The sequence below is a fragment of the Grammomys surdaster genome, unplaced genomic scaffold, assembly GCF_004785775.1.
Source record: "Grammomys surdaster isolate TR1022 unplaced genomic scaffold, NIH_TR_1.0 187, whole genome shotgun sequence".
NCBI lineage: Eukaryota > Metazoa > Chordata > Mammalia > Rodentia > Muridae > Grammomys > Grammomys surdaster.
The window spans coordinates 2,997,546-3,021,586 of record NW_021604632.1 but is presented as its reverse complement, the minus strand read 5'-3'; the positions used below and the strand labels follow the sequence as shown (position 1 = coordinate 3,021,586).

The following is a 24,041-nucleotide window of genomic DNA, read 5'->3' as shown; positions in this document are numbered from 1 at the left end:
AAAGCACAAGTTGTGTGATTTCTTCCCTTCCTTCTTTAACAGAAGGGCATACTTCTTATCCAACTGAGAGACAGCAAAGTGAAAGAGGATCTGATTTACTAGGTAAGGCTAGTTGGGATATGTCAGGGATCATGTTTTAACTTGAGCAGTCTATCCCATTGACAGACAATAAGTCTCTCCACATGCAAATGATGTCTATTACACAACATTTCAGCTTTCTAAAGGGTTCTCTGAAAGTGCGGCTCCCGTTTGTAACCTGCTGGCTTGTTAAATGGATGCACTTCATGGTGCCAAATTGCAGAGTGGGCAGCCCTGCCAATCTTTTGTTCATAATCTAACTTGGCTTCTGTATGGAAAGTAGGATTCCAAAGGCCTCCCCAAGCCTTTGGTCTAATTCTGTCCTATGCCCAATCAGCAGATGCCAGGGCATCACCCAGAAAGCATGCTCTTTGGACCAGCACTGGCTCTCTGCAGTAGTTGTATGAATCCACGAGAATGAATACAGACATAAAGCTTTTAGAAATAGTTACGACACAAAGATATACCTTTAAAGTATAAACACAGATTTAGTAGACATGGTTTTTTAAAATGTTTCAATTCCAGTTTTTATTGTATGTGTATGGATGTTTTGTCTGCATGTACATCTGTCCACTTTGTACCTGAAGGTCAGATCCCCAGGGGCTTGAGTTATAGATGATAGTGACATATCATGTAGCTGCTGGGAATCAAATCCTCATCTTCAGGAAGAACAGGCTATGCTCTGAACCACTAGACTTCTCTTCAGTCCGTGCATCTGTATTCATATGTCATTTGATTATATAGTAGTTCATTTTATCATAGGTTATAAACGTATCACTGTGCAAGCCAGATGAGGTGGCACACACCTTGGATCCCAGCACTTGGGAGGCTGTGACAAGATCCATGATTACAGATATATATCAAACTCTGTAGCTGAAGGAGAGAACAAAATCAAGGCTGGGGAGATTATTCAGTGGATAAAAGACTCAGGGAACAACAGTGAGAACTGGAGTCTGAACCCCTGAATCCACTTAATAAAGCCAGACCTGGTAGCATATGTCTCTAAGTCTAATGTTCCTATGGCAAGACTGGAAGCTGAGATGGGATAATCCCCAGCAGTTAGCAAGTCAGCTAGCTCAGCATATACCACAGTGCAGAATGAGAGACCTTAAAACAGGGAGTGGAGGAGGACCGGTGCTAGATGTTTTCTGATCTCCATGAGCAAGATGTGGTGTGCATATGATTGCTCTCACACAGACACAGACATGGGCACAGGCACAGGCACACACACACTCTTTCACTCATAATCATTGTAGAATTCATTGGAAAATGAAAACTTCAGTAGCATAGATACTTGAAAAGCAAAAACTAAGAAGAAAAGAAAACATAAAGAAAAACATTGGAGTCCTGCATGTAGGACACATCTATGCTTTGGGGATGGCTTAAAGGACACATGGGGATCAGAGATACAGCTAGAAGCACATGAGCATGTGGATTAAGTATCTAAGGGGTTGTCTGCATTCTCTCTCCTAAAGGAAGTGCAACAAGGGGACATTCTGCTGAACTGGGAACATTTGATGAGTTTAGTCCAATCTTGCTCAGTCATGGGTTACATAAGTCTATTCTGTCTTTTAAGTAGAGTGCCTTCTGAGAAATTGTAAGTATCCAGCCTGCTTTCTTCTGTGTCAGAGTTGGGGCCTGAAAAATATTCTTTTCTTGGAAGATAGAATAGTATGCTTTCATCTCTAAGTAAGATTTGCGTCCCTTTTAGTACATCCATGACAGAACAATGTGACCAATTTAAGAGAGTTTTGGTGCATTTTCAAACTGTAAGTGTGATGGAACCACACTTAGTATAATCAGACAATTTAAATGTCTCCTTGGGCTGATAGGACTTTTGTTTACTGACTTGGTTGTTCTCTGGCTGTAAGAGTGACTGGCACATCCACCATAGAGAGCTCAGCTTCCCTATTCCCATTTGGCCTTGGACACTGCCGTTGTAGTTGTGATTGCCTTTGAGAGGAAGAACAAAGACATGAGTGTTGTCTTAGGAAAAAGGAGAGACTGTGTTTTAGTGGAAACTCCTTGGCTTTTATTATAGCAACATTAAACTTATATAAAATTGTGAGTCTAATTAGAATTATGTCTATTATGCACAAAGGGTGAGAGTGAGTGACATAAAGTAAGAGATCGAGGGAGAGCGAGAGCCAGAGATAGAGAGTATGAGAGATCAAGTGAGAGACAGAGAGATACAGACAGAGAGACGTAGTTCTAAATTGACAGTCATAGTCCTTAAATTCCTGTGAATTTGAATCAAGGAGTGTTGGATAATTCTCAAGGAAAAGCATTTCTGTGAGCCTCTTCTCATGAAGGTTTTCTCCAGCAATCTTAGGTAGAAGCTATGCATACAACCTTCTGTTTAATCTATGTGGGGTTCTTTCCAAAGTCATTTAGTATAAAATATATTGTTTTAATGTCTTCAGTGTTTGGTAATTTCATATAGGCAGAAAATGTGTTTTCATCAAATCTACCTCCCATCCCTTCCTTCTCTTATCTCCAACAACCACTTTTCCTTCCCAACAACCTGTGTTCTAAAAAAGAAAAAGAAAAACAAACAAACAAACAAAACCACCAACAACTCATTTAGTTCACTTAGCTGCTTATATGTATAAGGGCTCTACTTTGAAGTTTTGGTTAATACTATCCTGATAAGGTGATATTCTCTCTCTCTCTCTCTCTCTCTCTCTCTCGCTCTCGCTCTCGCTCCTGCTCTCTCCCTCAGTTTACTATTTGCCTAGGCTGCCTTCAAACTACCAATCTTCCTGTATTACCCATCCCCCCAAATGGTAGGATTATAAGCACATCCTTCACACTTGGTATGGGGGACAATTTAAATGGCCTTCCCTTATCTGAGATTTTACTCTCCATAGCTTTAGCAACTGTGGCCCATGATGGTCCAAAATACTAAATGGAAAATACCAGATGCAAGCTGTTCATAGCACTTAAATGATGCCTACAGTCTATTTTTCTATTCTAGTCTGAGTTACTGCTGGTTGACCGTGCCTACTTTGTAAGTTGTACTTTATCATTGCTATGTCTACGCAAGGAAAAGCCACAGTATGTATGGGGCAGCAGGCATCGATGTGTGCCTTATAATGTATCCCTCAGGTAAGGGGGGGGTCTGCAACAGATGCCAACATTGCACTCAGTCTAGCATCTACTGCCATTCATAAGTGGCTGCTTCGTGTTTACTATTGAGAGCTATTCCTCTGCCTCCTCTACCCAGGTGCTGGCTTGGATGACGGTCAGTGGCATTCTGTCTTGGTGTCTGCTAAAAGGAATCACCTGAGTGTGGCTGTAGATGACCACACCAGCCCTGCTTCTCCATGGCTGGGGCCTGAGCAGGTTAATTCAGGAGGCATCTTTTATTTTGGAGGTAAGCAAAGGAGTCACATGATGTGGTCCATTGGATTCTATTTGTGTTCCTGCTTCTGTGTCTTGGAGACAATCTCTCTCACGATTTAAGCAGTACTAACCCTCGGGACTAATTTTCAACTCTCTTTAAACATGAAAATGTCGAGTGGATCAAAATGACAAATTGTGACCTAAAATGAATTCCTACAAGGCAGACTTCCTTATGCTTACTGTTTCTATAATGAGATTTATTTTAAGTAGGTCACTTTCTTCAGTTCTTATCTTCAAGCCTTGTTAGATTCTCCTAGTGTTAAATGGCCCTTGCATATCGTCTTCTGATTTGATGGGTTGATTTCCTTGTGTGTGTGTGTGTGTGTGTGTGTGTGTGTGTGTGTGTTCTGATCTGACTCTAGTTCTTATAGAACAACATTCCGACTGCTTCCTTTCTGCCCAGTGCGGAAAGCAGCATTATGCCACTGGACAAATAATTTAACATAATTAGTCATAGCAACTCAGTCTCTCTGCTGAAGAAAAACAAATATACTGGTACATTTGATAAAACCAGGATACCGGCCTTCGGCACCAGCCTTTTCCTTAGGGAACTAGAACAGATGATGTGGTTAATCATCTTATGGATGGTTGATTGGAATAAAGGCTTGGACAAGCAGATTAGTGGCACGAGAATGAGGTTTCGCAACTGAAACAAACACAATAGACTCTGGCATAAGGAGTGTAGTTCAGTAGATGGATGTAACTATGTCCTAGGGCTTTCTTTCTATATTACCATTGTTTGATTATTACTTGACTGCAGTTTAATAGTGGCTTCTGAGACCAGGGAGATATACTGGTGGTTAAGAGTTTGTAGTGCTTGTCTAGTGTATCAGGACTTGGGTCCGAGAACCCATGTCAGGTAGCTCACAACTGCCTGAAGCTCCAGTTCCTGGGGTTCCGATGCCTTCAGCTGAAACACACACACACACACACACGCACATACACATACACACACGTACACACGCACACAGAAAAATGAAATAAATCTTAAAGAAACAGCTAATCCTAGAATCATATTTTTAATATGGAGAATGATTTTCAATCTTGATGGATTATCAATAAAATGCAAATCATTTTCTAAGCATCATAATGAAGACACAGACCAGTTCACCAGAGGCTTAAATACAAATCAAAGAACAAAACAAAATGAAGTGAAATGAAGAAGACAAAAACAAGGGGCTGGTGAGATGGCTGAGTGATTAAGAGTGCTTGCTGCCCTCACAGAGGACCAGAGTCAGTTCCCAGCACCTATAAGACAGCTTACTCCATCTACAATTCCAGCTTCCGGGGATCCAACACCCTCCTCTGACTTCTGCACGTACCTGCACTAACAAACTCACACCTGCACCGAAACACACGTGCATACACAATTAAAAACAAAATCTTCACAAAACCTATGCAATCCACCACTGCAAAAGCAGCCAAAGGCTATAATTTTAAGTGATACAATTGCTTTCCAGACTCAGAGTTGTTCATTTCTGCACTAAGTTGCTTTACGAAACACAATGGATTTTTTTTTTTTTAGTAATCTGTAGGAATGTATAGACTTTTAGTCAATAGTAAGGTATATGGTAAAATCTAACCCAGAGCTTTTCATCCAAAGGAAAATATTTAGAACAGTGAAAGAGATAAGAAAAAACCCCAGTCCAAAGTATATTGTTAAAGGATACAAAATAAAAACAGAAGCTTGACTAAAAATGTTAATAAATCAGGAAAATGGAATTGTCTTTCTTACAGCATTTTATGTCCTTTATGTTCAAATTTAGTAACACTTGGCTATTTTATGCATTTTCCCTCGCTCTTATGTTTATTCACACTGTAATATTTTAGAGTGAAATATACACTGCTGTAATTTTTGTTTATTATGATATACATGTCTCACTCTATACCGTTCTAAAAAGGTTTGGGTTCACCAAGATTTACAACAACGTTGCAAGGTTGCTGGTATCTTCACTGTGCACTCCCATGTCTAGTTTACTTTATCACCTGTGTCTCTGAACATACAGACATTTCAAAGAATATCAGTGACTTTTTGTGTATTTGTGTATATGGATGTCTGAACGTGGTACACCCACTCACACACAGGGGTGTGTGCATATGTGTGTTTATGTGAGTGAGTACAATGTGTGTATGAGTGTGTATGTGTGTGTATGTGGGTGTGTGTGCATGTGTGTGTGAGTGAGTGTGTGTGCATGTGTGTGTATGTGTGTGTGAGCATGTGCGTGTATGGGCTTATGTGTGTATGTGAGTGAGTACACGTGTGTATGAGTGTGTATGTGCATGTGTATGTATGTGTGTGTGCATGTGTGTGTGAGTGTGTGTGCTTGTGTATGTATGTGAATTAGTATATGTGTGTGTGCATGTGTGTGTATGTGTATGTGAGTATGTGTGTGTATGTTTGTGTGTGTATGTTCTTGTGTATGTATGTGAGTATGCATATATGTGTGTATGTGAGTGTGTATGTGCATGCATGTGTATGTACATGTGAGTGTGCATCTGTGTATATGAGTGAGTGTATGTGTGTGAGTGCGTGCTTGTGTGTATGTAAATAAGTATGTGTGTATGTGTGTGTGTGTTTGTTTGTGTGTACAGAGGCACGTGCCCACTGGTGCCTGTGTGGAGGCCAAAGAAGAAAGCCAGGCATCCTGTCTTATCATCTGGTCTCTCATTAACCTGGAGAGAGTTGTCATCCAGAAAGATCAAGTGAGCCTCCTTGCTCTACCTTTCCATATTACTTGGTCAAAAGGGATGTGCACTGCCATGTCTAGCTTTTTATTTGGCTGCTGGGAACTCAAACTCACTTTCTCATTGCTGTACAAGCACTCTGACCTACAGAGCCATCTCTCAATCCCTCTAGTGTGACATTAAAGAAATTCATCTTTTTTATGCATATCATAAATAAATGTTTGTCACTCTAGGATGATCTAGGTAGATGACCACTACCTGAATTTAGAGTATATTTTTATTTGCCTGTTTTTACAAGTGTATATCTGTATATGGTATGCCTGAATGATATGCTACAGAGCTTCCTCAGTAAAAACCCCAAGACCAATCCTTTTAATATATTCTCTGCAGGATCTTGACTCCCCAAACATTTTTAGGATTTAGCTTCATGATTTCAAAACCTGATTGAGAAGTTCAGTCCATATAACAGTCTAATTAAGATTTAGGGACTAGGAATTATATGTCCCAAGAATATTTGAGGCAGAGGATTCTAAGTGTGCATCACAACTTTCCTGGGAACCTTTGGGGATTATTGGCCAAGATATGTTTGGGGAAATGGTGAGATAGGAGTCCCTAAGGTGTACCACTGGCTTGATTGTTAGGTTGCCACTGCCAGTGGGATAAACACATGCTTGAAAAAAACTTTCCAGCTGAAAGTTTTCTGTTCTTCCCCAACATCATGTTGGTCACCATTGAAAATTTTCTGTTTATACAGACATGGGAACCTTTACCGCTGGAACTTTATTTTTATCTAGATAGAACATGAGTTTATATTCAAGGTTTAAAAAAGTCTACATGTTCTGAGGAACTTCCCATGAACTCTCCCTTGCTTTTCTCCAAATTCAATTGCAAGCCCAAAGAGATGGTGACTGAATCCAATCATGCTAAACTAGCTGGCCTACTCTAATGTCAAGAGTTCCTCTGCCCCAACAGCCTGGCTTCGGTCTCCACTCTGCAGTTTTCAGAGAGCCTGTCCCTTTGACTGTCAGGATGGAGGGCTACTTCTCACAGAACAGAACTTCATATGCCATACAAAACATACACTATTTATCCATCACCTAGCTCTTTCTTCTCTTAACCTTTCGTCTTTCAAATGAGTACATTTCAAAAAGAAAATCAGAGCACACTGTGGGATGCCCCTCAGTGCATTTGATCATTTGTAAGCCATACATTCAAAATCTTGGTTCTCCATGGACATAGAGGACAGTTGAGTGTCTAATTTCTGTAAATTCTCTTATGTAATCTTTTTGATGGGTAACGCAGCACGCATCACAACCTGGAGATGCTAACTGAGATACAGAATACTCACATTCAAGTTCCCTGTTTAAAGCAAGCATCAGGGATCTAAGGACCTGGCCATACCACCATGAAGTGGCATCTCACTTCTGAAAGAGCAGCATACAGTGGTAATTTATGTGTCATCTCTGGAGGTATTTAACATGATGGCTGCCTCTGGTAATGGATCCATCCATCAAATCAGCATTGAAAATTCTCCAGGAGTCTTCCTACTTTAGTACTTTCATCTTGTATAGATTCAGTATTCAACTTCTTCCTGGTATTGCATTATATGAACCCATCTTTGCCTTCAAAGACCTGGTCTAAGCCTTTTTTTTTCTTGGAGTTTCTTGCTTACCTAGAATGGTATTCAGGAACAGGAAGTACCCACGACCTGACTCTTGGTTTTGTTTATGGCTTTATTATCTTTCTTTGTGATTCAGTTTGCCCTGTCTTGTTTCCCACAGGCACGCTGTGTGATTTAATCCATTTTAAAATAGTTTTAGATGTGTTAGGCAACACCAGCAATAGGAGAGAGTAGCCAAGTAGTTTACATTTCTGGTGTATGAGAACTATCAAGTCTTCTTGAACTATTACCCTTTCTTCTTTATTCTGACATTCTTAATTGGGTAATAGGTCACAGACAAGGGGATTGTTATAACCATGCATGTTGCATGGCTCTTTCTCAATCTTTGATCTGAGTAGGACACCTACAACAGACCAAAGAAATTATTCACTCCAAGTGTAGCTCATGAACCAACGGGTTTTACTGTGGTTCCTTACAGAAACATGGATGGCTCACAGGTAGCTGAATAAAAGAATGCTTATTGTAGCATAGATCAGAGGCCACTGGAGCTGTGTTTCTGGAATTATCTTCACAACATCCAGACAGCTCCAGCAGAACTACCTCTCCCCAGCAATTTTCTTACTGCTTATATAACCTGGGGAGACAAGGTGGTCTTTCCACTGGAAGATATAGTTACATAACAGTGTACTATGGTCCTTGAGAGTTTTAATTACTGTAAATATATACATTGCTATGTACCTCAAATCACTATTGAAAAACTTGTGATTGCCTTTTGTTGATATATTAAATTTGAACCTTTGAAATTTCCATTAAAATCAAAATAGCATATTTCAGAGTCCCTGCTAATAGTTTTAAATAATACTGGCTTTTACTTGTCATGTAAATTTATTTTGCTGGGAAAAGATGGCATTCAAGAGACACGTCCTTAGTGGAAAACAATTGGATTGCAATGGAAATTTCCAGGTGGAAAAGTAGTGTAGAGGAATTAAGAAATTGCTGTTTCCTTTCTAATTCTGTGAAATTGTAGTGGTGGCTGACAGCCGTAGCAGCAAAGAAAGATTGATGGAAAATATGTAAGTGAAATATATGTGCTCATACTCCATAAAATTATTTACTTCACTTGAATAAACATTTAGAACATCATTAAATCCAGGCAGTAATGGTTAATATTATATTTGTTATTTAAATAATAAGAACAAATCTTAAATGTTAGAAAAAATCAGCATAAAAAGAACTTTTTTTTTTTGCTAAGCCAAAGAATAAATAAAATCAAGCGGTGAAATATTTTTTGACATTTAGCCATTTGTGTTTGTCAAATATATATGTGTGGCTCTTACATGTATAGGGAAATAAACTATTTAATCAAATAAAGAGTTCATAATTTTATTCCAGATCAATATATCTCCTTTCTCAGATAGTTAGCTTTAAGTATAAAGTCATTTCATTATTATTGATTCATCTTTTCCCGTCTTCTGTGTACACTTATCCTAGTTTATGCTTTAAGTTTTCCAATCTAAAACTCAAGTGCCCTGCTTACGTTATAGGATGTTTGACATTGCTGGCTGGCACATTTAGGATTTTGAAGCTAATAACTAAACTTCTGAATTCAGATCAAGCTAAAGTGGTGCCCACAATCATTTCAACTCTAGAGACTTCCTTTGAATCCTATGGAAATAAAGAAAATACTTTGCATGAATTTAGGTGAAACTAATAATGATTCCAGAGGGCTTATTTCTCCCTTTTAATGCCGAGGATAATCGAATGTATGTTTTATTTATTTATTTTTCCTTTTAAATTCTGCTGTGATCCCAAATACTGACTTTCTTTTTGTACAATGTACTGTGGCTTTACTTTGGTTTGCTCTTATCAGGTTGTCCAGACAAAGGCTTTGGATCCAAGTGTAAGAGCCCTCTAGGTGGATTTCAAGGATGTATGAGACTCATCTCCATCAATGACAAAATGGTAGATCTGATTGCAGTCCAACAGGGGTCGCTTGGCAACTTCAGTGACCTTCAGATAGACTCATGTGGCATCTCAGACAGGTAAAGATAGCCTCACAGCTTCTCATTTTGACCTATTCAAAATTTTGATTATATATATATATATATATATATATATATATATATATATATATTATAATATGTTATAATATATTATATATATCACCAGAAATGAATTGTATCTATATTAAAAATAAGTCTAGCAATTGTTTTATATAACATACTTCAAATAATAATATTGATAATAGACATGCTATATGTGACAATGTTAATTACATATAAATATGCTACTATTCTACAAAGCTCATGCTGTTATGGTTTTATTTTTATTTTTTTTTAATCTTCTGTGTGTGTGTGTGATAACTCAGGTTATTATGCTTATATAGCAAATAATTTAACCACTGGTACATTTTCCCTGCCTTGCTATAGTTCTAGATGTTAATACATGTACCAAAACTTTATCATTAAACTCAATACACTGTCACCCAAACAGTAAAATTGACTGTTAGGTACTAGTAAACCAGAGGCTTATGTGATAGATTATCAAGCTGGCTTTGGAAACCCTGACTCTTGGGTATATTCAGAGGCAGAGGAACAGAATTTGCGCCTATTGTAATGTTCACTGTCATAGTCCATTAGTGACTTCTGTGTAGGATCAGGAAAATCACCTCCCCTAAAAATGCTGGGAGTATTGTATTAATCAAGGTGTGAGCATAACCCCATAAACTCAGTAGGAGCACAGGCACAGGACATGGCGATGCAGGAAGAGAGAGTTAATTATGGAGGATGAGCAACTTCTGACATAATAACCCACAGTTAGTAATAATTAAAAACTATAGGTAGGCCTGGGCCACTGTAGTGAAGAAGTCATACCAACCATGCTTTGTAACCAAGGTGCCTAAATTTAATTACTGAGTTTGATGGAATATCACACTGTTGCAGATTTAAGTCCATATACCAGACCCTGAGCTAAGCATATAAATGCTTACGAATATTTCAGTCTACCCTCCTGAAGTCTTGACAGCAGCTATGTGAGAAATAGGGAAAAGGTTGCATGGAGTGGTTAGGTTGGCTAAGAAAACAGAGTCCAGCCCCAAAGCCAGGAAGTCAGAATTGTATCTCTGCCAGGCCATACAGCATTATGGGTAAACATTAGCATTATAGTGGTTAAGCTTTCATCCATGCATGATAAATGGATCATTTAATGGTTTGATAAATTATAATTTAAAATAAGTGGAAACATTGAAATTTGACAGGAACTTAATACAATACAATCTTTATTTTTTCTCTTTTTAACTTTTTAAAAAGTATAGCTGGGTTTAAGTAGGATCAAAGTTATACATAAATGTAGTATACATAAAAAACACAGATGCTCACTCACTTATACATGGTTCTTCATACATGTGCTTTCAACTCATATAGTCTTTATACACTGTAAAAAGACACACACACACACTTGTAAATGTTGTAAATGTCGCTTTTATTTCCTCAAATGAAAGGATCAGATGAGAGCCATATCCAAGCTGTGTGAATACACAGCTTGGGCTGAGCTCAGAGCATTTCTTTCTCTGTTCTAACTATCTCTAGTCCTAGGCCTGGAAGCTTCTAGCCTCTGTACAATCTAATCTTCTGAAATGACTGATTCAATCTAGCGTCTCTCTGCTTCTCACTGAATTGCTCTGCTTGGTTTCAATGCTCTAATCTTCTGGCTCCTTCTCATTCTCTGGCTCATTCTGTCTTCACCTGTGTCTACCTTGTTCTCTCTGTAACTTGTCTCTGTAACACTGTCCCAGTATAACTGTTATTCTTCACCCCTTTCCACACTTTGTCTGTCTGTCTGTCTGTCTGTCTGTCTGTCTGTCTGTCTATCTGTCTCTGCTCTTAAGTAGTCTCTCTTTCCTGTGTTCTTGTGAGACATGGGCACATCCTATCTCTGACTCATTCTGCCGTATCTTTCACTGCTATCTCACTTTGTCTGCTCCTCAATTAGACATGACTTTCTAACTTTCTTCTACAAATCAACCTTACCTTCATCGTTATGGATTAAGGGTGTGTCTGTATTTCAGTCAGATCACACTGCAATCCAGAGCATGTCTGCATTCCAGCAGGATCATATAGACCTAGAAGTTCTTCCAGTATGATCCCTTGCCAGAGCGGCCATGTTGCTGGATTAAAATTCCTCTATGCACGCTCATTGTTAGTCACATGACTGAAAACTCCCTGCACACTCAGACAGCTTTTACACTGCTTTACAGGTGCACATTCCCATGTATCCATAAACACATATCTGTACCATTCTCACACCCGCATCCAACACAACCATCTTCATGCTTTTCAAATACACATGCCTCTCACGCAGTCACCTACTACACTCTCTCTTCCAGAAGTGACTTATTCATCTTCCTCTGTGGACATGAATCAGGGTTTTTCTAAATCCAGAGACTCTGATGACTAAGAGACAAGGACAGGACAGTTTCTGTCTCTAGATCTGGAACAGACACCTAGAACATTGCTGGGACACCCCTAACAGGCGTGAGCACATAAATATTTATTAAGTTACTTAGACCCATGCCACATTTTTTTTTTGGTGAAATTACTAAATATGACTTTTTAAAAACCAAATCTTTAAAAGTATCAGGAGATCAGTAGAGACCACTATCCTAGCCTTTGCCTCCATTCCATGAGAGTGGCGATTCGTAGGCAAGGGGCCAATCCTTGACCCTTCACTCTAAGTGTACACTGTGCTCTCTTCCAGCTAGCGTCATCCTGTCCCTCTTAGTGAATGAATGTCTCCCCATAGTCCTCTACTCTTGCTCTCCTCTTTACTGTGGAAGCCCGTAAGCCTGTTGAGCCTCCCTGTGCTCTCATGTGGGTTTATTCCATGACATTTGAAGATAATCTTATGGCACAGAAAGCGTGGCTTGATGGGGAGTAGTTTGGTGAGTGAGTTGTGTGAGGAGAGGGTTTTCATTAGTTACTGTGTATCAGCCCTCCAGGTAGCTAACGTTTAGTTCCCTTGAATGTGATAACGTTCTAGATCTAAAGTCAATATCATTCATTCCAGCCAAGCATTGCATCCTATGAAAGCCTTTGAAATTGAAAGTGTGCTGAACAGGGAATCTGGCTGAATGAAAATTTTGCCTGTCACTTCAGGTTTGGGTATGTCGATGGATGTGTTTGTTCAAAGTCATATGCAATGAAAGTGGTGATGGAAATGTCTGAGAAAAAGATTTAGACGCCTGGGAAAATGGGTTGATGGATTGTTTGACTTTGTATTGGAAGGACTAGCAAAGAGGACAGTGTACAATGCAATTGTTTAGAGCCCTTGGTGAGAGCAAGAGCTCTGCCGCGCAGTGCAGACTGCAGAGGTTAGAAGCTGGCCAACACGATCATGAAATGAAGTTGGTAAAACTCACTATTCAGTTTTTCACATTTTATTTACAAATGGGAAAAGCCTCATCTGACAAGTTTGAATTGAACAAAAAATGTTCCCAGTTAGCTTCTGGAAGAAAATTAAAGAGAAACAACCCATGTACCAGGACATTTAAAGATATTTTTGTTTCTTTTGATTTTAGGCAAAACTGTTGGATCTTTCCTTTTAAAAACATTAAGACCTTTTAAAGAAAAGTCACCTCTGACCTTTTCTGATTTGATTAAACACTAAGTTTGTTACTATTTTAATATTTTTAAATTCCTTTTAAACTAGATTGTTATTGAGTTCAAATGATTCAAAATTAAACACATTATGATAGCATGCCTAATGAGTTCCTACACACTTATAAGAATACTAAGTATATATGAAATTATTGGTGCAGATGTATATACACATTCTTTTCTTTGGATTCCCCAAAAAGAAGATTCCAAAGAAGAATAATCTTAAGATTGTGGTCATGTGCAGGGTGATGTGGCACAAGTACTTTGGAGGCAGAAGCAGCTAGAGATCTATGAGTTGGAGGCCAGCCTGGTCTACATAGTGAATTCCAGGGTAGCTAGAGCTATAGTGAGACCCTGTATCAACAACTTTGTGCCAAAAAGATAAAGCTTGTGACTACAAGGTCATGTTTGCAGTAAGACTTTCTGGATAGTGAGACTACAGGTGACCTCTCATCTTTTGTCCTGTATTTTTTTGTTCTGTGTACAGTGGACATCTATTTTTTAATCAAGGGAAAAAATCAATAACACTATTTTCAGTTAACATTAGAAAAGGGATATAAACAAAGCCTCAAGTTCCATCTTCAGGTCTGATAAAGGGGGTGGCAGAAAGTCCATCACAAATACATTTTGGCAGGCTTTTTTTTTTAATTGAAAATTGATGAGACTATTGGAAGCTTTGATCTTTATATATTATTCATTCTAAACTCTGAAAGACATCAGTGGTCTAATCAGCTTTTTTAGTCTAAACTTGAAGTTCACAAATGACATTTATACATGACACTTTACCTGTGTCAAGATAATTTCTCCTATAGTGCCTCTAAACCAAAGACATCACTGACATTTTCATTCAAAAAACAATGTTAGGGCTGGAGAGATGGTTCAGTCTGTAAAGTGTTTGGCTCACAAACATGAAGACTTGAGCTCAGAGCCATGGCACTTTTGTAAAAGGCCAGACATAGTGGCATAGCTCTGTAATTTCAGCAGTGGGGGATGGGGGTAGGTCATAGAGAGTTTTGTCCTTAGAGCTCATTGCCCAGGAAGTCTAGCCTAGATGGTGAACTTGGATTCCATGAGAGATCCTGTCTCTCAAAAACATAGATGAAGAGCAATCAAGAAAAGTCACCATGTGACCTTTTGGTCCCCACATACACCTGCACATATGTGCATGTGTACCTGAAGACACACAAATGCATACACCACTTGCACATACCACATTACACACATGGACCAAATACACAAAGAATTTCAAAAACATGTGATGTCAGCTACAGTGAGGAGACATAGCCCAACACTACAAGCAGCAGTAGCCTGAGGAATCTCTACCTCAGGAAACTCCACTTAGGTAAAACTAGAGAAAAGAATTTGTGACAAATCAGAATGAGATAGAGAAATAGAGCTAATGAGTTTATTAAGAGTTGGGAAGTGACAGTAGACCTTCCAGACCTAAGGGTTGGTATTTAGAGAGAGACATGAGGACAATATAGAAGTGAGACATGGGTGCATTTGGAGAGAGAGAGAGTGAGAGAAAGACAGACAGACATAGGTGTCTTTACAAAGACACACACACACACACACACACACACACACGAGAATAACTCTGTGGCTTCCTAAATAATGTTGCTTCACGTATGTAATTTACAACAAGGTTTTAAGATGAAAAAGCAAAAAACAAAGCAAAAAAACTACACAAGCTGGTTTATTTTTCTAATCTTAAATAATCTTCTTTTGTGAGTAAAAGTATAAGGTCTTCTTTTTAAGCCAAGTATGTTATTTAAGTACAGGGAAGAGAGGAGTGTAGATACAGTTAAATTCAAAGGTATATTCATTCTGGCTCTAAGTAAGCACATTTTAGCCCTTCATTTTAGGATGTGTTTTAAAAGTAAACACTACAGACATTTAAAAAAAATAGAAATTGTGTGTGTGTGTGTGTGTGCATATGTTGCTTATGTGGAAGACAGAAGACAACTTTCAAGAGTCAAGCCTCTTCTTCCACCATGTGGGTCCTAGTGTATCCAACTCAGGTCATCAGGCTTGGCAGCATGTGCCTTTAGGCTCTAAGACATCTTTGTATGAAATTCTAATTGCATCAATTGTGTTGAGGTTTCTTGACACTTATTCAGCAGAAAGCAACACAGATGTCAGCACAAGGAGCTTCCTTCCTTCCAGGGCCCCTTACGATCTTCTGTCTTTTCCATCCTGCCACAGGTCCAAAGAATTTAATGAGCATGTATCTCCTAGCAGTTGATTGTCAATGTGATTATGTAACATCTGTTTGTATTTATGGAAATTACTTAGATTCAGGTCCTTCTATGGAGAGAAGGGATACAGATTCTGTCATTGGTATTTGCATCCTAGCATCTCAAAGGCATAGTCCTGAAGAGAGCCCTTCCTGGTTAAGAAAACTAGTAACAGGTTGGAGAAGATTTATTTCTCAAAAAGACCAAGAAATAATTCACAGTTGATTATTTTCTAACAGAAAAGCTCTAAAGAGAGGCGGGTAAAAGACCCTAGCCTACAAGAAACTTAGCTAGCACTTATCCAAGCTGAGGGCAAAGTCGGAACCATGTAAGTCTGTGCAGGATAGCCCGGCCTTGTATTTTGATGGTAATTCCACTTTCCTGAGAGGGGCTGCAGAGTCTTGAATAGTTACACAGATGACTTTTATTGAACCTTCTGCCCACTCAATTTGTAAAATAAAGGCTAGAGCCAGTGATTGGGCAGAGAAGGGGAGGTAGAGAAATAAAGGTTGGTGGGAAGAGTGAGGAGAGAGAGAGGATGACAGAGGAGGAAGACTATGGAGGAGGACTAGGATGAAGGAGGAAGATGACAGAGGAGCAGGAGGTAAAGGGACAAGCAAGTGATTTGGAAAACCGGCAAGTTATAAGGGTCTTATAGATAGGGACTAGAGTAGTGTAGTGGTGAATCTGTCCAATCTAGGCGTGCAGCTTATATTCATAATTATTGAGTTGTGTTTTCATTGACCGGTCTTATTTGGGTTGGAGATTTACCGCAACGTAAGTCCACCAGAAGTGTTTGAGACTTCAGCAGAAGGCCCCCAACTTCTTTTCTCAAGATTCTCCCAAATGTTTTAGACAATCTTCACTATGCCCTTTTGTTGAAAGATAAACCTGACCCTTTGATTTTTATACAGGAGCTCTCTGCCACAATGAGAAATATTAGGTATCTTGGGGCAGGAGAAATGGTTTATCACTTAAAAAGAAAACCTACTTATTGGAGAGAGGACAAGAGTTTGGTTACTAACACCCACCTTGGGTGGTCTATAACCATCTGAGACTTCAGCTTCCTGGAAATCCATACCGTTTTCTGGCCTCCTCAGACACCAGCATCCACATGTGCACGAATCCACATGCTCGCTCGCTTGCTCGTGCGCTGGCATGCATGTGTGTGTGTGTGTACGTACACAATTAAAAATAAAATAAATCCTTAAGAAAATGAGTTAGCTATGTGAGATGATGTACATGTTATTGTGCTTCAGTAAAGAACACTTTGATTATCTTAGCATTATGCTCTTTTCAGTATATACGCAATGATTCCTCTGATGTAGAGGGATGCATATAAGTTGAAAAGAGATATTTTAATTAAACGTGATTGTTTAGTCTTTGGACTGCTGTCCTGTACAGGACCCTGTACAACTTTTCAAAGCCTAGAGTCAGATCAAATGATGTGCTAGGCTCACTTTTTTCCCCTCCCTATTGGTTTCCCATGATCCTCTATTTTTAAAAATACATTATTCCTGATGTAGCTTCTCAAGCATAGGTTATGATTAAAAAGACATATTGTGATTTAATGTTGGAACTGAGCTACCTCAAGTGGGTAAACCTACTGTGCTTGATAGCTGTTGAGGAGGGCAGTTATTTCTCTTGGAAAGTTACAATAACCAAGGTAGTTCTCATGAGTTAGATTCAGCAGCTGAAAACAGCTCAACACTGCTTGGCATGTGTCGATGGATACTGGGCATGCTTGGGCATTTCTAGATGTGTGAACATCCTTTCCTCTCCATTCCCTCTTTCCTTACCCTTTCCTCAGTCAATCCCCTTTCCTATTCTCAAGCAGTATTGTAACTCAGATGATGGAAAGTTATTTCCTGTAAGCTGTTGATAATCTGGCTAGCATTGACTTCCACAGTATGTCACTTAGGGAAAATAAAGAGCTGTTACATGGTGATATGTGTTAATGATTAGTCTGATCTACTTGAGAATTGCCCAAACCCAAAGGACTTTAATGCCCCAAGGCTTAGTTCTGTGAGTCAAGTGTCTCAGTACCAGACTGTGTAACCATTGGTCATGTGGAATTTACTCTCTATGTGGTCAACATCCTTGTTTCATATGACCAATGATCAACACTCTATGGTATCTCACCATGATTAACAGCTTCTTCTCTTCCTTTTAGGTGTTTGCCCAACTCTTGTGAGCATGGTGGTGAGTGTTCTCAGTCTTGGAGCACCTTTCATTGTAACTGCACAAACACGGGGTACACAGGAGCCACTTGTCACAGCTGTAAGTCATATGCACCTGCTTGCTCTTCTGCCTTCTGCTTCCTTTGCATTGCTTTCTCTGATATCTGTGCCTATGTGACCTGTGTGACCTTGTACTGGGATACATAGCTTGAATTTCAGCACCCATTTGGTTCTAGTTTATAGTCCACACCTCTTTCATAAAGTCACCATAGACACATATAATATAAAACAAAAAAAGAGGGAGGTCAGATAGTTAGAAAGGACAAAAATGTGTACAGAAAGGAAAAGATAGCTAAAGACAAAATAATAAAATAAGATGTAGACTGTATGGACACTTTCTGTTACCTAACCTGGACAAGATTTGACTGGGCACTTTCTAGAAAAACAGTATATGTTGAATTAGGATCAGTTACCAGATTCTTTGTTGATTCCATGAAATGAAAATATTTTCAAAAGCCATGTCAGATGGCCTAGGATGTGTGGGCTCTGGTATGGAGATTCACTCATCAGGTACCATCAAAGAGAGTAGTATTCCATTTGGGCATTGATAAGTGACTGCCATAGACTGGCTGGCTTAGGTACAGTCCAAATTGGTTTCTTACAGTTTGTTGGCTGGAAACTCAAGTTTACAGGAGTTCAAATCTTAGACTTCCCTGCTTCCTGGTTCACAGATTGTCAATTTCTTCCTGTGTTCCCAAACAGCCCAAAGAGTGATAGCTTTCTCTGAGCACCATTGCCTATCTTTCATTAAGACTTTACTCCTATGACCTCACTACCCCCAGAAACCCTATCTCTTAAACCATGCTATTAGGAATTAAGTCTCCTTTAAGATTTGTTTAATGAGTTGATGGCATCTAAGTGGGACAGACAATTATTATAGTAATATAGTTAATCTTATTGAGCACTTTCTAAATTCCAAGTGTAGATTTGTTACTTCGTACATGCTAAGTCATTTGATTCTGATATCCCCTATTAGGTCAGTACTGTTATTGGCCTAGTTAAATCATGATATAATTCAGAGCTATTAATAAACTTCCCAAGCTGACTTACAGAGAGTAGGCAGAATGAAGGAGCTCCAGAGCCTGAGATCACAGCACATATATTTTTCTATATTATAAACTATGTGCCCTTTTCTACTGAAATATTTACTTAAGCTGCAAGCCTTGCGTTACTTCTGTAGTCTGCTTGTTTAATACTTGTTCAATAAGGGAGTGACTCAAATGCTTATCCTCCACATCCGCTGTTTGATATTATTTCTCAAATTCTGAGCAACACAGAAGCAGAAGTTGACTTGAAGCAAGAGTGGCCACTGTAAAGTCAATTGCCATACAACCTTGGGCAGGTCAACCATACAGCTCATTGGGTTGTGTCCCTACTTGAGTGGGAATCAGAATCCTTGGCTCTCATTTCTGGACATGAGACTACAAGAATTTCTAGTTCAAGAGTCGAGAGACTGTTCAAGAGAATCTGTAGGCCCTATCAGTTCCTCATGAGTCCATAGCCAGGTTGATTATATATGTATATATATTGCAGTGTCTTCTCAGATCTTGTTAAAAAAATGCTCACTGGAGATGAACCTCATCTAAGCTGTCACCAGAGGCTAAGTTACTCACCCATGTCACTCAGCTATTGAAGGACAGTATATTTCAATTTTTTAAGTATCATTTCCCATCTCCACTATAATAAATGACTCAAATCTGAAAGCTATCAAATATATCGGGATTGACTCTGCTTGTTTTATTGTTATTAATAAGTGAATATAACTGTAACCATAAATAGCTCTGAGAAGAAACTTGAATGGGAAGTAGAAAGGTCCTTTGACCCGTAGCCTGTAATGTGATTAGAAAATTAACAGGATAGGTCCACGAGCAGGATACTTAAACAGAGCTGAAGACTTTGAACATTTTATCCACAATGTTCTGAGAAGCAGGGTAAGGACAATACTGTTGGTCATAGTATAGAGTCGAAGAAGAAGTCTTCTAGAAGATTCTCTTGGAATCTCAGCACTTGGCTGGTTAAGGCAAGGGCATCATGGATTGGAGGCTAGACTGGATTAATAGAGTTTGTTTTAGAAAAGAAAAGGGTTGAATTGGGAAATAACCATAATGTCACAGAAGATCAGTCAGTGAACATTAAAGCAAAGGAATTTCCCATTTGGGTCTGGAGAGATGACTCATCAGCTGAGCGCAAGTACTGCTCTTACAAAGAATCTGAATTCTGTTATCAGTGCTCTCTTGAACCAACTCACAACCGTCCACAACTCCATTTCCAGTGGATTCTACTTTTCTGGCCTCCAAAAGCCCCTGAACTTATGTACACATACTCCACCACACATGCACACATTTAATTAAAAAACAAAACAAAACAATGAGCCAGAGAGTTGGCTCAGCATTTAAAAGCATGCACTGCTCTTCCAGAGGACCTGACTTCAGTTTCTAACACTCAGACCAGGGAGCTAAAACTTCAGAGAGATCTGACTCTTTTGGCCTCTGTATCTATCCTCTGGTATCTGTATTCACACACACACGCACACGCACTCACACACTTGCATGTAATTAAAAATAATAAAATAAATCTTAAAATATAAAAATAAAGTTTTAGAAGGTCTGTTTTCCTTGTCCATTTGTGTGCTTTGGAAGCTCATCATCATCCTAAAGTTATGTGTCTATCTCTGGCAACCACTTTTAAGGCATTTATAACCATATGCATATGCCCCGTAGAATATAAAACTAACCATTTTACATGCCCACTTCAATGCGCAATGCAAATATAGCCACAAACCACTGCGTCCTTATGTCTCCATCTATGTAATTTAAATAGGAAGAAATGAAGCCATCAAATTGCAGAGCAATAATGTAGATGGGAGGTTCCAGAATATTCTGAAAAATCTGTAACTTTTTACAAATTAGCTGCAATGTTTCATGTCATCCAAACATTCATTAACACAATTTTCAAAAATTTAAAATTGATTCCGGGGAGGCTACCCAGAGGTTTGTTGTATTTCAGATTTCATGGAATTAAAAAAACCTAATGGAAGTTACTAGTACATTTGGCTGGGCATTCGATGAGAAGTGTGCATTTCACAGATGTTAATATCAAGCCTTATGCATGGCAAATATACACTCCTATAATAAAAAATTCAATTACGGATCACAACACAATGAGACCACTTGGGGGCATATTTCATATGAATATTTCCTCTGCTTTGAATCTTAATTGTGCTGAATGCTCATTAAAGATCATTAGAGAACTTTCATAATTACATTTAAAACTATAGATGAGGAACTTTGCAAATAATTTTCTCCCCTTTGAAGAAAAATGTTTACCTCTAGTTGAGTCGATGTGAGAAAGTAACATGGTTCAAATATTATTCAAAATGTCCCCATTGTATAATTATTGGGAAGTACCTGATTAGCTCTGAAGGTTATGGTATTGTACTTCAGATGTTAGGTTATTACAAGGTGATACTAGAATTAGATATTCTGAAATGAGTACCACAAGATACCACATTATACTTTCAAAGGTCTTAACATTTAAGTAGCTGTCTTCTCTTCCCGAGTTCTTCCACCATAAAAAGTAAGCTATATTTTCATTTTGATCTAATAGTCTCCTCCTTTGGTGATAAAGATGTCATAAAATACAACCTCATTTTTTTGGTATGTTATCCACTTCATCCATATTAATTTGTAAAGAAAAGAAGGATGGATTGTGTTTTAAAATATAAATGTTACCTGTTCCCTTGGCCAGTGATGCGCATAGAATTGGGGATCTACTGTAAATCTTTTAAAATTTGCGAGATTTGTTTCATGTTATTTCATTTATGATGTCTCTTTCTCTCTGTCAGCTGTCTATGAGCAGTCATGTGAAGCCTACAAGCACCAAGGAAATGCTTCTGGATTCTACTACATTGACTCAGATGGGAGTGGTCCTCTGCGGCCATTCCTCTTATACTGCAATATGTCTGGTAAGTTTACACACTTCCATTCACTAGATAAATCTGCTTTTAATGCTTAAAACAAAATAAGTATAACACTGATCTAATTTGCAACGTGACTGAAGCAGATATTATTTCTAGTTTTCTCTCTGTTGCTCTGATTACCCTGACAAAAGGTAACTTAGAGGAGAAAGGGCGTATGGTAGCTTACAATTCTAGATTCTGGTCTATCTTTTGAAGGAAGTCATGGCAACAGAACCTTGAAGGCAGCTAGTTACATCACACCTACAGTCAGGAACAGAGGTTATTGATATAACCTTGCTTAGTACTCAGCTAGCTTATTCTACTCTTACATAGTCTAGCATATGTAATGATGCTACTCATGGTGGCCCGAGTCTTTCCAGGAGACAATCACCCACGGACAGGCACACAGACCAACCTTCTCTAGATAATTCCTCATCGGGACTGTCTTCCTGGGAGATTCTAGATTGTAGCAAGATGATCATTAAAACTAAGCATCACAGTACTATTTAGTAAAAAGTAACGTAAATATTTAACAGATATGTTAGTTGAATGTTAATAATTTACAATACTGTTAGTCTGTGTACAAGTGGTAACTGAGCAGTGTTTCTAATGATAAATGCTTCCTATTGTGTCTCAAAATACACGCCTTTGTCAGAGCAGTCGATGCCTTGGAAAGAAAGATCTGATAAAGAGCCATTGTTTTAAATATGTGCAACTATGAAATTGGTTTGTCTTCTAGAATTCCTATTCTACATAAATTCAGACATAAATTAACAGTCACAGGAAAAAAAAATGGGTTTGATTAAATTCAACATCTACCCACGATTCACAAAGAACCAGAGTGCTCAGAAAGATCTTTCAACATGCGTAACAGCTTGTGAATATTGAGAACTTTCCCCATCTTGCCAGTGTGAACAACATTCTGTCCACTACTGTATGGGAGGTCTTAGCCAATACAAGAGGTAGAAAAAGCACAAGAATGGGAAAGGATGGCCTATGATTTTCATTATTCATAGATTATTAAATTATATATTAAAATATCCTGAAGAACCCTAGTAAATGATTTTAATTTATAATAATTACTGGATCCCAAGTTAACATAAAATTGTTTGTTTCTATATACCAGTAGTATGCAATTAGAAAATGACCTTTTTAAGATCGGATCTCCAACAGCCTCAAAACTCTCAAACACATGGTAAAAAAACAATACAATAGAGGATTTGCAAGGTTTCTCACAGATAGGTCTAAAATGTCCTTCATACAATTTAAAATCCTAGAGGTATAGAGGAATATAAAATTTTCATTAATTAAGAGACTCAACATTGTAAAATGTCAGTTCCTGCAAGATTGATATTGATTTTTAGTACAAACTTAAATTAAAATTCCAGCGGGGTTTTTGTTTGTAGGTTGGTGTGATTATTTTGATGAGAATTGATAAACAGATTATATACTTTATGAGCACATAGAAAAGGGTCAGAAACAAGTCAGTCTTGAAGAACAGAGCTGAAGGACTCAGTTGTTTCAGGTATAAACATTAGTAAATAGAACAGAAGAGAGACTTCATAAATAGTCTCGATAACTGAGGTTTTACCGAGATGAGAGAAGTGGGTAATGAGAGAAAGGTAACCATTTCAACAACTAGTACCAAGGGAAATTGTATATAAACATCAAAAAAGAAGGCATATCTATCCTTCCTTCATTAAATTCACATTATACTTTACATTGATTAAGATTCATTCCAAGGTTCAATAATTTCAAATGCATTTTATCAATTCAAGCAAATATTAGTACTTTAACTAAAACCAAATAATTGCCAGTCAAATCTTAACTGCTGAGTCACCTATGGCTAGTAAGGGTTATCCTGGTCTTCATGGCATAGATAATTTCCATCAGCGCAGGAAGTAACACTTCATGGTGCTGGGGTTGGACATCTATAGCTCTAAGAAAAGCACAGCAAGGGAAGGGGACATTTTTGAATTGAGTCATGCATTGTTGTTCTTCTGTCTGACGAAAGAAAATTTCAGACAGAAGCAATAGCAAATGCCAAGTCCTGAGACTTCCAAGCATACTCAGAAACCAGCAACAAACCCAAGGTAGCTTTGAGTATGGTCCAGTGAGTGGGGCATAGTAAGCGATAAGGAGAGATTCAAGTAGAGGGCAGAA

The 24,041-nt window shown here is 38.4% G+C and overlaps 1 protein-coding gene across 6 annotated transcripts in view; it reads left to right on the top strand.

Annotated features, from left to right (window-relative positions):
• The window catches only part of Cntnap4 (contactin associated protein like 4), a 290,486-nt gene that overhangs the window by 188,315 nt on the left and 78,130 nt on the right, over positions 1-24,041 (top strand). For 5 of the 6 annotated variants that reach the window (XM_028768648.1, XM_028768649.1, XM_028768651.1 and 2 more), the window contains 4 exons: positions 3,305-3,454; positions 9,660-9,831; positions 17,854-17,960; positions 21,765-21,884. In XM_028768648.1, the coding sequence (XP_028624481.1) occupies positions 3,305-3,454; positions 9,660-9,831; positions 17,854-17,960; positions 21,765-21,884 (549 nt within the window). The remainder of the gene's footprint in view (positions 1-3,304; positions 3,455-9,659; positions 9,832-17,853; positions 17,961-21,764; positions 21,885-24,041) is intronic. The other variant, XM_028768652.1, reaches the window with a different exon arrangement.